This window comes from Scyliorhinus canicula, chromosome 21, assembly GCF_902713615.1.
Source record: "Scyliorhinus canicula chromosome 21, sScyCan1.1, whole genome shotgun sequence".
NCBI lineage: Eukaryota > Metazoa > Chordata > Chondrichthyes > Carcharhiniformes > Scyliorhinidae > Scyliorhinus > Scyliorhinus canicula.
Genome location: NC_052166.1, coordinates 65429467 through 65445293, shown reverse-complemented (window position 1 = coordinate 65445293; position 15827 = coordinate 65429467). Strand labels below are relative to the sequence as shown.

The following is a 15827-nucleotide window of genomic DNA, read 5'->3' as shown; positions in this document are numbered from 1 at the left end:
TTGAATTATCTCCAGATTACCGAATGTCACAACACATGATCGCGAACATCTGCCTGAGGTATTTGTTTCCTCCCCTTGCCCTTTTCCCCTCTCACATCCTCTCTATTCACTGGTTGCTCATCCTCGTTCTGAGCCAATGTGTTGAGTTGTGTTTTCTCCTTCATTCAGACACCCTTTCCTCTTTTTTTTCTCTCCCCCTCAGGTGGTTTTGGTGCCGCACCTGTGTTTGGCAGTCCTCCGGGATTTGGTGGTGCCCCGACTTTTGGCGGGTCGCCAGCGTTTGGGGGGGCACCAGGTTTCAGTGGATCCATGAGTCCGTCAGGAGGCAAGGTGTTTGGTGAAGGAACGGCAGCTGCCAGTGCTGGAGGGTTTGGGTAAGACCTGGGGAAATGTTCGGTGGGGCTGGCAGGGGCGCAGAGGGCTGGCTGGATCTGCCTGTGTCTCCACAGCATGGAATTGTAATGAGTCAAACTTGAATAGCACGGACTTCTGGTCATGCCACGGCCGTCAACTATTCCCACCAACAGAATGGGAAATCTCAGAGAACATTGCTCATGACCAGCTAAATTTCCGAACTGGTTACTCCTGATATAAATTGTCTCAGCTTGCCATATGACTCTGCTGACCAATCAGAGTGAAGTTAGATGATACAGGAGCCGGACATCATGGAGTGCTGGGGCAAGCCTTCATTGGCATGGGGTGGCACGGTGGTTAGCACTGCTACCTCACAGCACCAGGGACCCAGTTTGACACCGTGCTTGGGTGACTGCATGGAGTTTGTACGTTCTCCCCGTGGGTTTTCTCCGGGTGCTCCGGTTTCCTCCCACAGTCCAAAAACGTACGGGTTAGATGGATTGGCCGTGCTGAAATTGTCCCTTAGTGTCCAAAAACGTGAAGTGGGACGACTGGGTTAGGGGGAGTGGGCCGAGATAGGGTGCTCTTTCAGAGGGTCGGCACAGACTCAAATGGCCTCCTCCTGCACTGTGCAGGGATTTTATGATTATGAAACACCCCAAGGGGCGGCACGATGACGCAGTGGTTAGCACTGCTGCCTCACGGCGCCGAGGACCCGGGTTCGATCCCAGCCCTGGGTCACTGTCCGTGTGGCGTTTGCACATTCTCCCCGTATCTGCATGGGTCTCACCCCCACAACCCAAAGAAGTGTAGGTTAGGTGGATTGGCCACGCTAAATTGCCCCTTAATTGGGGGGGGGGGGGAAAGTTTTTTAAATTGTGAAACGCAAGGAGAACATATGGGAAGAGTTGGACAGACACCCTTTCCTGTGAGGATGAGAATGGCTGCCGATTCAGACAGAGATAAGGCTCTGCTGACGTGGGGAAAGGCAGTGAACATTCCCATCTCCAGTCCAATCCTGCAGGAAAGGGGAGTTGCCCTGGCAAAGAAGCTGGGCCGTACGGCGTTCAGCCGGCAAACTGAGTTACACACAAATCCATTCATGTGGGATTGGGGCCTCCTCCACAATCACCAAACTCCACTTCCCTCGGATCTGGAGGCGCCTTCCCAAAGATTCGATCCGATTGAGATTTTATTGCATTCTACCTTTTTTTTGGAAAACATTTTATTGAAGCATGTAGAATTTTAGCATTTAATCAGCTAAACAGCAGAGCGGACCGACACGCAACAACATCACAATAGCATACCAACTACTCTCCCCGCCCTACCTCCTGACTGCCCATATATCCCTATCCTTATTTTACAATGCCATGCCCCGCCCGCCCCCATTTCTGATGGCGGTCAGTTTTCCCTAAAGAAGTTGATGAACGGCTGCCACCTCCGAGCGAACCCCTGTATTGAACCTCTTAAGACAAACCTAATCTTCTCTAGCCTGAGAACCTCTGCCATGTCACTGACCCACACCGTCGACTTTGGAGGCTCCGAAACACTCCATCCCATCAAATTCCGTCTCCAGGCCACCTGGAAGGCAAAGGCCAAAACATCGGCCTCTCTCCTCTCCTGGGCCCCCGGATCCTCCGACACCTCAAATGTTGCCATCTCTGGACTCGGAGTCACCCTCCCTTCCATGCACAGGTACCTGGTGAGGTGGAGTCTCCTTGTGGCACATGTCGTCCGACAGCTGCACACAGGACACTCCGGCCCTGTACATCCTCGGTCTCCTTCTGTGCCCTCTGTACGGCTGGCATGGCCTCTGGGCCCTGAGCCTGCCCTGTAGTCTCCCAGCCTCCAGCTGCTGGCTCTTCCCTGGTGACGCCGTTCATTGCTGTTGGAGGCTGAGTTCCTCCGACGCGGCAATAAAAACGATAGCCAGCTCCTTACCGATATCACTTGCCTCTCCGTGAGGGGTATGAGAGAGACGCAGAGACCTAGTAAATAGGTGGTCATTCGGCCCTTCGAGCCTGCTGAGTGACGCAGCCAGATACCATTAGTACCTCCTTTGACCCATTGGTTACCTGGATCTGGAAGCAGCCAGTCCCACACCCTATCCAGCGGCTACCTCTCTCTCACAGCTCGGTTGCCCTCCCATTTCTATTGCATGACAGGCGTCGGCCTATGCCCTCACCAGTCAGTCACCTTCTCTCTCTCCCCCCACCCCCTCCTCACTGGCAATTGGGGCCTGGAACATAAGCATGCCCAGTGTTTCTCGTTCCCGTGTACCCAAAGGTTTAGCCTTGAACCCTGAGTATTCATCCCATATCTTGACTTTGAGACTGTGAGCAGCTGACATTGTTGCGGGTCAACTCTTGATGGTCAGTTAGTTTGGTGAGCACAGGCCTCTGGAATGTTAAGTGGGCACAATAGGTATCCTTCTTACTCTGGCTGTATCGTTCCGAGATCTCATTGCTGTCATGCTTCTACACTTATGACTCCCGGACAGCCTCTCGAGAATTTTTGTCCCCCAACGCCTCCCTTCTCTTTCAGGGTCTCATCCACCCAGCCCATTCGGCCCACCTCCTAGACTCTCATCACACCCGCCCCATCTGGACTAGCCAAACACAGCGCTCTAAGAACTTTTAAGCAGCACAGGCATTAGAATAAAGGACCACCCACACCAGTCGTGACCGCCATTCCGGAAATTCCCAAGCCCGTCCCAGTCAGACTCTGTCCCCTTGAGCTCCCTGGTGCTCAGTGGAGACCATTATGCTCACTCCTCCCTCCCTCTCAGAGGTCACGGCACCTGGTTCCTGCATTTTAAAATGCAGTAGTAATTCCTGCCAATGTGACACCTGGTGGGTGGGAAGATTTAATAAGGGTTGAAGATGCGACATTAACTGTGCTGAGTATATTGTAATGGATACAAATTCATACAATTGCGATTTGCGCCCTTCCTGGGTGTGAACCTGATTGCGTCATCGTGGAGGGCCTGGGAAGATCGCGTTCCGAAATCTTGCCAATGCAAATCCCACTGTTCGCCTCTTGGGAGATTTAGCGGCCATGGCGGGATTTGCGCCCATGACTGATGCAGCCGCAACATCCCACCCTAGAAGTCTCGTCGGTTCCACCATTAGTTAATTAGATCAGTCCACTTGATAGACGCAATGCCCGCTGACTTAAACATCCACTCCCTTCAGCAGCAGTGCCCCATGGCTACAGTCTGCAACAGCTACAAGATGCACCGCAACAAGGCTTCTTTGACAAGCCTCTCCCAAACTTACCATCAATCTCTCCCACTCGCAGGACAAGGGTAGCAGGTGCGTGGGAACACCATAACCTGCAACATCACCCTGACTCGGGCACATATCTCTATTGCTTCATCATCACCGAGTCAAAATCAGCCAACACCTTCACCTTGCCACTGACAGCAAGGTGACCCGACATCACCTTTTTGTGAGCAGTTAGGACCGAGGAGTAAACGCTGGTCTTGCCAGCAATTCTCTCCTAACCATCATGGAAGGTTTAAATATTCTGTTCAGTGTGATAAATTAATTACCGCTTTGGAAAAGACCATGCAGTCGTTGTCTGGCTGCACGCAGTACACAGTTGGCTAAACCCTGGAGCCGCCTCCCTTTATCAGCTGCGTTTTAAGTGGTCAGTTGTACGTTGTGGCTAATCAATAACTTTTCTTTTCTTTTTAACACAGCTTTGGAAACACTGCCAACGCACAAACGTTTGCAAGTGTAGCCCATCAGCAAAATGCAGGTTCATTTGGAACACCTCCGGCACCTAGTTTTGGAGGACAGGGGGGCGGTTTTTCAGGCTTTGGGCCCACCGGACCAGGTATGAATCCCCATGATTGTGACCAACATTATACGTAGCAGGGAAACGGCCCTTTTTGGGCCAACCGGCTTCCTCCCTTCCTATTTCTCCTTAACCCTGTTAGCCTATCCATCCTCCCCCTGGGTGTTTATGGAGCTTCCCATTAATGGGATTTACGCCAAAGGCCTCGAGGGCTCCCACGGTAACGGGTTCCACATTGTAAGTACTCTCTGGGTGAAGACGTTCCATCTGAATTCCTTATTGGATCTGTTAGTAACTGTCTTGTACACGCAGACAGGGGCACACACGGATAACTGCACCCAAGCCACCCGCACCCATGCAGCGTCGCCGCACCCATGCAACGTCGCCGCATTCCATTGACTTCCATCTGCATAGTTGGGATGGGGAGTAACTGTGAAGCTGTTAATCTGTAGCCTTTCCCAGTGTGAAAAGCATTCTGTTTATGTCTCTTCAACATGTCCTCTGAAAGGAACGTGCAAAATGGAAACAAGTTTTGTTTTATGCTGTGGTGTAAGTTTATGTAGAATTCTGGGTGGCGCAGTGGTTAGCACTGCAATTAAAAATGAAATGAAAATCACTTATTTTCACGAGTAGGCTTCCAATGAAGTTACTGTGAAAAGCCCCTAGTCACCACATTCCGGCACCTGTTCAGGGAGGCTGGTACGGGAATTGAACCGTGCTGCTGGCCTGCCATGGTCTGCTTTAAAAGCCAGTGATTTAGCCCAGTGTGCTAAACCAGCCCCATGGTGTGCTAAACCAGCCCCATGGTGTGCTAAACCAGCCCCATAGTGTGCTAAACCAGCCCCATGGTGTGCTAAACCAGCCCCATGGTGTGCTAAACCAGCCCCATGGTGTGCTAAACCAGCCCCATAGTGTGCTAAACCAGCCCCATAGTGTGCTAAACCAGCCCCATGGTGTGCTAAACCAGCCCCATGGTGTGCTAAACCAGCCCCATAGTGTGCTAAACCAGCCCCATAGTGTGCTAAACCAGCCCCATAGTGTGCTAAACCAGCCCCATAGTGTGCTAAACCAGCCCCATGGTGTGCTAAACCAGCCCCATGGTGTGCTAAACCAGCCCCATAGTGTGCTAAACCAGCCCCACTGCTACCTTAAAATGCTGAGGACCCGGGTTCGATCCCGGCTCTGGGTCACTGTCCGTGTGGAGTTTGCACATTCTCCCCGTGTCTGCGTGGGTCTCACCCCCACAACCCAAAAAGATGTGCAGGGTAGGCGGATTGGCCTCGCTAAATTGCTCCTTAATTGGAAAAAAATAATTGGGTACTCTAAATTTAAATATTTTTGAAAGTTTATGTAGAATTCCATTTATTTGGAAAAGGATCAACTTTCAAACTCCAGGACATCCCAAAGTACTTTTTGAAACCGTATTTCCTGTTGTAATGAAGAGATTGTGGGTGCAGGCTTCCTACAGTCAGCAATGTGTTATTGCCCAGGTAATCTGTTTTATATGATGTGGATTGAGGATAAATATTAACCAGTACACCGGGTGGGACCTCTCTGTTCTTGTTTGAAATTGTGCCGTGGGATTCACCTCCAAGTGCAGGCAGGGTAGCGTTTCATAAAGACAATGCATCATTCTCTACTGCATTGGGAGTGTTGGGCAGGATTTTGGTGCTGACGCCTTCCCCCTCCACCTTGGGTGAGAGAGCTACCAACTGAGCGCCAGCTGACACTGGACTGGGTGAAGGGACATGAACACAATCTGGACAATTCCGCTGTTGGCAGCGGCAGAGTGGGAATGTCACGTGACTGAAACTCCATACAAAGCAGCTGTGGAGACTCCTAATCACACTGCAGTAACTTCGACATATTCCATGTCCTATTCTAATTGAAAAGGTTTAAATAGTTGGCATCCGTTCCCGATGCAAAGTCTGCGTCCACAAGTTGCTGGGTTCTGTACAGGCGACTCGGCTGCCTGTAAATAGTTGCCATGACATAGTCACAAGAGCCTTTATTTTCACGTCCATTCAGGAGCTATAATCATCCTTCTCCCCAGCATCCTGCAGGGACTTGAGCATCAAATCCAAGATGCAAGGCTCTTTCCCTTGCCTCGAGAGTCTAGAAATAGGGGTTATAGTCTCAGGATAAGCAATGGGCTATTTAGGACTAAAATGAGAACTTTGTTCACTGGGAGGGCTGTGAATCTTTGCCGTTTAAACTGGAGGAATGGATGCCCAGTTATTGGAGGCTGATATTGATGAAACTTTGGACACTAAGGGAATCCAGTGTTAGGATGGGAAAGTGAAGCTTGATGGATGATCAGCTGTGATCTTATCGAAAGGCACACACAGCAGGCTCAAGGGGCCATATGTCTCCTGCCCCAGTTTTTGGGTAACACGGCCAGTGTGAGGCACCGAGGGAGCGCTGCACTGTCGGGGGTGCTGCTTTTCTGAGGAGGTATTGAATCGAGGCCCCGTTCTTCTCCCTTGGGTGGGTGTGAAAGATCCCATGTCGTTGTTTCAAGTGGAGCAGAGGTGTTCCGTCTGAGCCCCTGTTTAACTCTTAACCATTATCACTACAAAATCAAATGATTGGTCGTGTCTTTCATCGCTATTTTCTGCAGCTTGCTGTGCCCAGATTAGCTGCTGTATTTCTCAGTACTAGAACGGTGACTATACATCATTGGATGTGAAGCTCTTTAGATGTCCGAGTACCTTGAAATGGGCTGTATAAATGCAAGCTGTTATGCGAGATTTTTATGTTTGTGGGACACGCCTGTTAAAGAAGAGACTAATGTTTGCTTTGTTTCCTATTAAATTATTTGCAGGGTTTGGAAGCGGATTTGGAGCACCTCATCAGTAAGTAATGAGGCTGAAAGTTCATTTCTAACTGATACCAGAACCCTGGAATCCTATTAACCCCTGTCTGCTGATCAAGCCGGACCTACAAAAAAAAACACAGTGGCAAGCCCTTTATGGGTTAAAAGACAATTTTCCCAATTTTGCATTTCGGATAATGCCTTGAATTTGCTTTTTACTGTGTTGTACTGTGTACATGTTGTCTTCTGTATTTCTACTGTAAGAGGATTGTTGTGTTTTGTTGTTTTGCTACTACGTTCAATAAAGGATTAATCAGCGGAGAAATACACTTTATTATATAATGAGGAGGTAGAAAGTTAAAGGACTTGAAAGAGTCATTCTCATTTGGTTTGATTTAAATCTCCAGGTTGTTAGTAAAATGTTAGGTCAACCCCTGACTATTGCAGTCTCTCAAAACACTGTGGCTGAGTACATCTTTGATATACAGTTTATATGCTGCTTCAGTTTTGATCTTAATTGGCTGAGAGGTCCGCTTTCCATTTAAAAACAAAATACATGCACAGGTACCACAAGCTGCAAAGATATTTATGACCAGACAATCCTGTTGGTTGAGTGATAGATATTGCCCTGGACCCTGGTAGGCAACTGCCCCGCTCTTTGTCTAAAAAGTGGCCTTTATGTTCGCCCGAGTGCGCAGACAGGACCTCGAGTTTAGCATCTCATTCAAATGGCACCTCCAACGTTGCAGCAGTGCTTCAGAATTGAACTGGGGAGTGTTAGCCGGCATTATGGGGCACAAGTCTGTCAGACAAGCAAATTCTACTGCAGCGTGTCACTCTGGCACCAGACATTGATATCTTACTCTGCAATTAAATCATTCAGAGATCCTTCGAGAAGCTATTCCTGATCCCAATTGCTGGTTTACGTATCAAACGCTTCTGTCCTATCCAGAAAAGTCCCAGCAATGAATCCCCCCCCCCAAAACGTTATTTAAAAAATAAACTTTGGACCTAAATGTTGTTGCAAGGTACAATTTTATTTAAAGGTTCATAGATTTTTTTTAAGAGATTGGGTTCTGATTCCAAGTTGCCCTTGGGTTGCAGTCACGTTGTAAATCCCTATTCACAACTCTCCAGTTTTGTGTGGTTAGTAATCACCGGTGAGCTGGTGCCCGTGATACAGATCAGACCCGTCCATGCTGGACTCGGTACGTTGTGACAAGATGCTTGCTTTAGGGGGCAGCGCCATGGTGCAGCGGTTAGCACAGCTGCCTCACGGCACCGAGGTCCCAGGTTCGATCCCGGCCCTGGGTCACTGTCCGTGTGGAGTTTGCACATTCTCCCCGTGTTTGCGTGGGTCTCACCCCCACAACCCAAAGATGTGCAGACTGGGTGGATTGGCCACGCTAAAGTGCCCCTTAATTGGAAAAAATAAATTGGGCACTCTAAACTTATTTTTTTAAAATAAAAAGATGCTTGCTTTCGAATGCAAATTAAACAGATCATTTCATACCCTGGCTAATCCATCTGTTACCCGATTTGCTGTTCACTTCTTCCTTTCAGTCACTCTGTTAAAATAAATGCGTTCAATTTGTCATTAAATGCCAGAAGCTGAACTCGCTGTTGATTGATGTGAGAATTGTGAAAGGAATAATGGCTTGGGTACAAAATGCTTCTGTACTGGGAATCAATAGTAACCGTCTAAACCGTTTTCCCTTCCAATTGGACTGGTGCTGATGTTCCTACTCCTCTCTCCTAACGGGTTCTTTTGTCCTGGCATTGGTATTTTCTGATTCCAGAAGCTACTCCTAACTCGAACCCTAAATTATAGAATCCAGAAATAAGTTTTGCCTTCTTATGGATGAACACGCTGTCACCTAGATCGTCCAACTGCGTCCTTCTGCATTGAACGCCCCTTCCCCTCCCCCCCCCCCCCCACGTTCTCTCCTTGCCATTCTACCCCCTTGTTCGTTCTCTCCCCATTCTGCCCCCTTGTGTTCTCTCTGTCTCCCCCTCTCTCCATCTGCCTCCCTCTTTCTTATTTTATCTTCTCTGTCTCCCTCGCCCTTTCATGTCCTTATTTAATCTAATAATCTTTCTTGTCACTAGTCGGCTTACATTCACACTGCAATGAAGTTACTGTGAAAAGCCCCTAGTCGTCACATTCCGGCGCCTGTTCGGGTACACTGAGGGAGAATTCAGAGTGTCCAATTCACCTAACAGCACGTCTTTCGGGACTTGTGGGAGGAAACCGGAGCGCCCGGAGGAAACCCACCCAGACACGGGGAGAGCGTGCAGACTCTGCACAGACAGTGACCCAGCGGGGATTCGACCCTGGCGCTGTGAAGCCATAGTGCTAACCACAATGCTATTGTGCTGCCCACCACCTATTTACTACCTATGTCACTTAGTGCTGTGCTGGGCATCCACTCATAGATTTTTCCAAGTCCAGGTTTAATCTTTGGGTCTGTGGGCCGTTGCATCCTTGATGTTGTCCAATTCCGTACCCTTCATCTTTGTTTCTCAATGGTAAAAAAGTGGATTTTGTACTTGACCTGAAGATCATCCCCAATCTGCATGCTGTTAGATAATGCATATTCAAACCCCACATAATGCCTCCCTACATCCCACTATGTCAGCAGAATTTTCTATTCCTATCCCCCTCTTGTCTTTATCCAACTACTCCTGAAATGCATCGGGGCTTACTTTGCATAATACAAACGACTCGATTCAAAGCGGCTCAGATTCTTTAGATGCTGAATTTCCAACCTGCTCTGTTATTGTTGATTCCGATTCGTAAGATTAGATTTTGTTTTATTTATAGTCACGTGTACCGAAGTACAGTGAAAAGTAATTTTCTGCGGCCAAGGAAATGTACACAGTACGTACACAGCAGACAAAAGCAAAATAATAGATAGTTACCGTGAATGTGAAAAGGCACACAGTACGTCGACAAATAAATAATTAGTTACGGTATGGAAGAAGGGCAAAATCACAAAGCAAATACGACATAAGCAACAGCAGCTTAGAACGTCGTGAATAGGGTCTTATGGGGAACAGATTATTCATAATGTGCAAAAACGACTTTGGTCATGAAGGGGCTGGTGGAGCCAAATGTAAATGTTCAACGAGAGAGGTCACAGGAGAGATGCACAAAATAGCCGTAAGCCTCCCTTTCCCCATTGAATCCTTTAGCATGTACTCAGTGGATGATATCAGATATGGCACCCGTTTGATTCTACATCCCTCTGCAAGATGTTGTAACGTGCTGGTTATGGACTTACTGTCCTGTAATACAGAATTACTATTGGGTCACCAGGGAGCGAGGGAATTGGCCTTTACCTAGCCCTGTGTGCAGCAAAGTTGTTTGAGTCATATCGTGACTGTCCTTTTGGATTCTGAAACCGTGTGGTGCACAATAGATTCAGATTTTCCTGCTCTTTTCTTTTTCTTTTTATGGAATGTTGGCGTTTGTTGCCTTTCCTTCTGCCTGGAATGAAGTGGCTTGCTTGCCCATTTCAGAGCCTCCTGCACTGCTCTGGGGTCGCATGTAGGCCAGACCAGGTAAGGATGGCAGATTTCCTTGGGGAATTTCCTTCCCTAAAGGACAATGCTGAACCAGGTGGGATTTTGCAACAATGGGTGGTAGTTTCATGCCCACCGTTATCAAGATTAGCTTTAGATTCCTGATTTTTATGAATCAATTGATTTTTTTTTTTTAATTCTGCCAGCTGCCATGATGGGATTTGAACCTCTAATTTAACGAGTGCAGTGACATTACTGCTGCACCACCGCCTTCCACACTTGGGCGAAGGGGATCTAAGGATATGAGGGAAAGTGGGATTTGGCTGTTGAGTTGGATGATCAGCCGCAATCATAATGAACGGCGGAGCAGCCCGGAAGGGCCGAATGGCCTCCTCCTGCTATTTTATATGTTTCTCTCTGGTTTAACAGTCAGAAGAAAAGGATATTGAGTCAAAACCTAGTTCTTTTCAAAGGGATATAATAGTAAAAATTAAACATACTCACCTAAACACAGCAAAAGCTTACTGCAGCGAGTAGATGAAATGAGTGGAATATTGTGGAGTATTTATATTGGTTTTAAAGTTCAGAAAGCTCCTGGGTGGCACGGTAGCACAGTGGTTAGCACATCCGCCTCACAGCTCCAGGGTTCCAGGTTCAATTCCGGCCTCAGGTGACTGTCTGTGTGGAGTTTGCATTTTTCTCCCCGTGTCTGCGTGGGTTTCCTCCGGGTGCTCCGGTTTATTCCCACTGTCCAAAGATGTGTCGGTCGGGTGGATTGGCCATGATAAATTGCCCTTAAGTGTCCAAAGTTTAGGTGGGGTTGCTGGGTTACAGGGATGGGGTGGAGGCGTGGGATTAGGTGGGGTGCTCTTTCCAAGGGCCAGTCCCCTTGGAAAGGCCCGAATGGCCTCCTGCTGCACTAAATTCTGTGATTCTATGATGTGATGAGAGATATCTTTGTGTTCCCCAGAAGTCATAGAATCTAAAGGGTGTAAACGGATTCAAATCTATTGATTTTGCCAAATTAGCTGAATTCCATCCTAGGGATGCAGAAGCAGACTAAGCAGCCCCGAGTCAGGAAGGGACAATCTCCGTCACTAGGAGTGACAAACTGTCTATAATTTAACCTAGTGAGTAAAGGGTTGTTATGATGGTCACCCAGTGAGTTCCCGTTGCTATGGCTGAGGAAGGAAAAGAAAGGCAATTCTCTCTGGTATCTTTAAGAAGCTCAGAATACCCCAAAGTATTTTGCAGCCAAGTATATTTTGCAGTATAGTCACTGCTGTTAATGCAGGAAATATGGCTTCCAATTTGGCACAGCAAGCTCCCACAAACAGCAATCTGATTGAGGGACAAACATTGGTCAAGACACTGAGGTAAGCTCCCCTGTCCCCCTTCATGATAGGACTTATCATGTTCACCGAGCCGGCAGATTTGGCCTTTGTTTAATGGCATCCCCACAGTGTAGAATTCACTAGACAGCAGTGGGGAGTTTCAGCCAGCAAGTCACTGGAGTGGGACTTGAATTAAAAACCTTCTGATTCATGGGGTGTGCATCAGGTACTTGGGCCTGGCTGATACAGTATAGAAGGTGGGTAGTCCGGGAATGTGCCTCCCAGTCACTGTAGCCTCCTTGAAATGGTTTGATCATCTCAGTGGGGTTGTGGAGGAATTTCTCAAGCTTTTCAAAAAACAGGCCTACGTTCACCTGCAACCCCAATACCTGCTTTGTTTCCTGGGAGTTGTGAGGCTGGTTTGTGGACAGTCCTGGCGTTCGTGTTTCACCGGGCCCCTGTTGGACAGGCCGAAGGACCTGATGCCCTTTTCCTGTCCTTAATTTTCTTAGGTTTGCGTTATTGTTCGGTTGAAGTAAAGTAGCAGGAGGCGAGAGAGCAAGCACCCGAAAGAAAGGGCGGTGTACCCCTGATGCAAGATCCCCTGATCATGAAACCTTTACTCGTTTCATAGAATCGTGCAGTGCGGCAGAGCCATCTGGGGCAACTTTGTTAAATCTCCCCTGAAACCCCCTCTGTCCCACGGAGAACAATCCTAGCTTCTTGACATCACTGAGGCCAGTGGCACCCCCAACTGTGTAGCCAAATAAATTGAGGTTTGTGTCTTGCCTTTTCCTGCAAACAGCAACCAAACCCGGGTTGGGGGGGTATAAAATCCACCCCGATGGAAATATCACCAATTGTTAAATAAATGAGCGATTTGTTTCTGTCAGTTGTTGGATTGCTGCTTAGCAGCTGATTCTGGGAGCAAGTGTGTTTCGTTCTGCTCAAAGCTTTTTTTCTTGTTTCAGGTCCAGTCAGTCATACGCCAGTGGATGGAGGGGCTGAATTCTATGCAGCTTTTATTTTAATTCTTTGTATGAAGTATATATAAATATATATATTATATAAATGATACTTGGTAGCCCAAAGATGCTGTGGGTGGCGTGATTTACAATGAATCGTAATTGCAAGCTATTAAAGTCACTGGCCACTGTGCAGGGTTAGATTAAACCATGTTTGTTGCTGGGGGGGGGGGGGGGGTGCTGGGCAATGTCTGTCATACGATATCATGTTAAGCCGTACCTTTGTCTAATAAAATTCTATTTTAAATCGGTCCTAACTTCTCACTTTGTCAATGAGGTCCTCCGGAAAGTTTTAACCCTTTATACTTTTAAGTTTCCCCCGCCCCACCCCACCCACAGTTGCCCCACACCATTTTATTATTCTCCGACCAGCTGTTGAGGAAAAATACTTCCTTTTCCGAACACCGTTATGAAGATGGGGCGATGATTTGCTTGGGAAATGTAAGTATTTGCACCACTGCTCTCGCTAAAGGGAAGAACTTGCATTTATAATTTGTTGCCCCTCGCGTTTTCAGGTATCACAAGTGCTTACCAGCCGATGAGTTATTACGATTTATGCTTGGGAACCACCAGATGTGAACAAATCATCTGTTCGCTTGGTCAGGACGCTTTGGGGGGGGGGGGGGGGAGAGATCTCCCAGTTTTCCTCACTTTGTGTCTGGGTCACTGTGGACCAATTAATGACAGTCGATTTAATTATTTAATTGTCAATTCCCATTATCTTTGTATTGCGCAACCAAAACGTGAGATTATCCACTTAGGTAGAAAAAAAATGGGAGGCAGATTATTATCTTATTGGCTATGGATTGGGAGAGGGGAATGTGCAACGAGACCTGGGTGTCCTTGTACACCAGTCAAAGAAGGTAAGCATGCAGGTGCAGCAGGCGGTAAAGAAAGCAAATGGTACATTGGCCTACATATCGAGAGGATTTGCGTGCAGGAACAGGGATGTCTTGCTGCAATTATACAGGGCCTTGGTGAGGCCACACCTGGAATACTGTGTGCAGTTTTGGTCTCCTTATCTGAGGAAGGATGTACTTGGTATGGAGGGAGTGAAGCGAAGGTTTACCAGACTGATTCCTGGTTGAGGAGAGATTAAGTCAGTTACGATTATATTCGCTGGAGTTCATAAGAATGACGGGGGATCTCATAGGAACCTATAAAATTCTTGGATAGATTCAGGACAGATGTTCCTGAGGGCGGGGGAGTTCAGAACCAGGGATCACAGTCTTTGAGGTAAAACCATTTGGGGCAGAGATGAGAAATCTCTTCATCCAGCAAATGGTGAGCCTGTGGAATTCACTACCCCAGAAAGCAATTGAGAACAAAACATTGTCTGTTTTCAAGGGGTTAGTTTAGTTCTTGTGGCTAAAGAGGGGAGTGGATATTGGGGGAGGGGGGGAGCAGGTTACTGAGTTGGATGGTTATGATCATATTGAATGGCGGAGCAGGATCACCTCCTGCTGCTCCTATTGTCTATGTTTAACAGAATGGCAAATCTGATGGAGCCTGGTCCCTTGGTCTGGCCCTTTCCAAATACAGTTGTTCTGCGGTCTATTGCGGTCTACGCCTCCTTGCCAGTCAGAAGGACAGAACATCCAAGGGAGCCAAGTGGCGGTGCCCATGGCCATCGTCATAATGGCATAGAAGGCCATTGCGTCTGTGCCAGTTCTCTGTGGAGCAATCCAGTCAGTCCCATCCCCTTGCTCTGTTTGGACAGAGCGATTCCTTCATTCGCCTGTCCAGGTTCCTTTCGAAATAATTCATCGTCTCTTCCATCACTCTGGTTTTCAGCGAGTTGCGATGGAGCATTGTCCCACACCGATGAAGCCCTTCGCCGGTGCATTGAGGCTTCGAACAGTGGTGTCGTGTGACAGTGCGTCAATGTGAAGTTGCCCTGCCCCTGCCCCAGCGCGTCACAGCACAAAGTTGGGCTGCAGGCTGGTTTCTGCGTTCCTCAAACCCCATAATTATCTGTTATCGGGAGAATCGCCAGGAAGACGGAACAAACCAAGACGACAGGAAAAAAAGTATTAAAATCAACGAAGCTGAAAGGTAAGGACCATTTTGAAATTATATTAACAAAGTAGAAGGATTAGAATATATTGACTGGACTAATAGTGGAGACCATGAGTTCACGTGAGCATGAATTTCTGCTGCTCTACTCATAGTTACTTGAAGAATGAAACTGGAGCCAATCTTTATTTATTCACAGAGTATATAACATTGTAAGTATAAACCTACTAACTCAACACACCAGTGTCTCTGCTCTTTTCTATAATCATCTTTATTCGTGTCACAAGTAGGTTTACATTAACACTGCAATGAAGTTACTGTGAAAAGTCCCTGGTCGTCACACTCTGGCGCCTGTTCGGGTACATGGAGGGAGAATTCAGAATGTCTAATTCAACTAACAAGCACGTCTTTCGGGACTTGTGGGAGGAAACCGGAGCGCCCGGAGGAAACCCATGCAGACACAGGGAGATAGTGCAGACTCCGCACAGACAGTGACCCAAGCCGGGAATTGAAACCGGGTCCACATGAGCCGGAATGGGAATCAAACCCATATTGGAGATATAGAAATTTTTGAATTTACAGTGCAGAAGGAGGCCATTCGGCCCATCGAGTCTGCACCGGCTCTTGGAAAGAGCACCCTACCCAAGGTCAACACGCCCACCCTATCCCCATAACCCAGTAACCCCACCCAACACTAAGGGCAATTTTGGATGCTAAGGGCAATTTATCATGGCCAATCCACCTAACCTGCACATCTTTAGACTGTGGGAGGAAACCGGAGCACCTGGCGGAAACCCACACACCCACATGTTTTGAACCACATGTTAACCATCAAGCCAACTGAGCTCACCAATTTCCTTATATGTGCTCAAGTAACGACCCGATCGATTCCCCCCTCCTGCGTATAGTTCACTATAATTGATGAGCAATCAATCACTGCCCTGCTGGGCAGGACTG

At 47.8% G+C, this 15827-nt stretch overlaps 1 protein-coding gene across 4 annotated transcripts in view; it reads left to right on the top strand.

The window, feature by feature from the left end:
• Positions 1-13001, top strand: part of nup214 (nucleoporin 214) — a 138613-nt gene extending 125612 nt beyond the window's left edge. For 3 of the 4 annotated variants that reach the window (XM_038781704.1, XM_038781703.1, XM_038781701.1), the window contains 4 exons: positions 203-374; positions 4058-4194; positions 6980-7010; positions 12801-13001. In XM_038781704.1, coding sequence (XP_038637632.1) covers positions 203-374; positions 4058-4194; positions 6980-7010; positions 12801-12837 — 377 coding nt within the window. In that variant the 3' untranslated portion in view covers positions 12838-13001. Of the gene's footprint in view, positions 1-202; positions 375-4057; positions 4195-6979; positions 7296-12800 lie in introns of those variants that run through there. The other variant, XM_038781702.1, reaches the window with a different exon arrangement.
• Positions 13002-15827: the final 2826 nt, after the last annotated feature.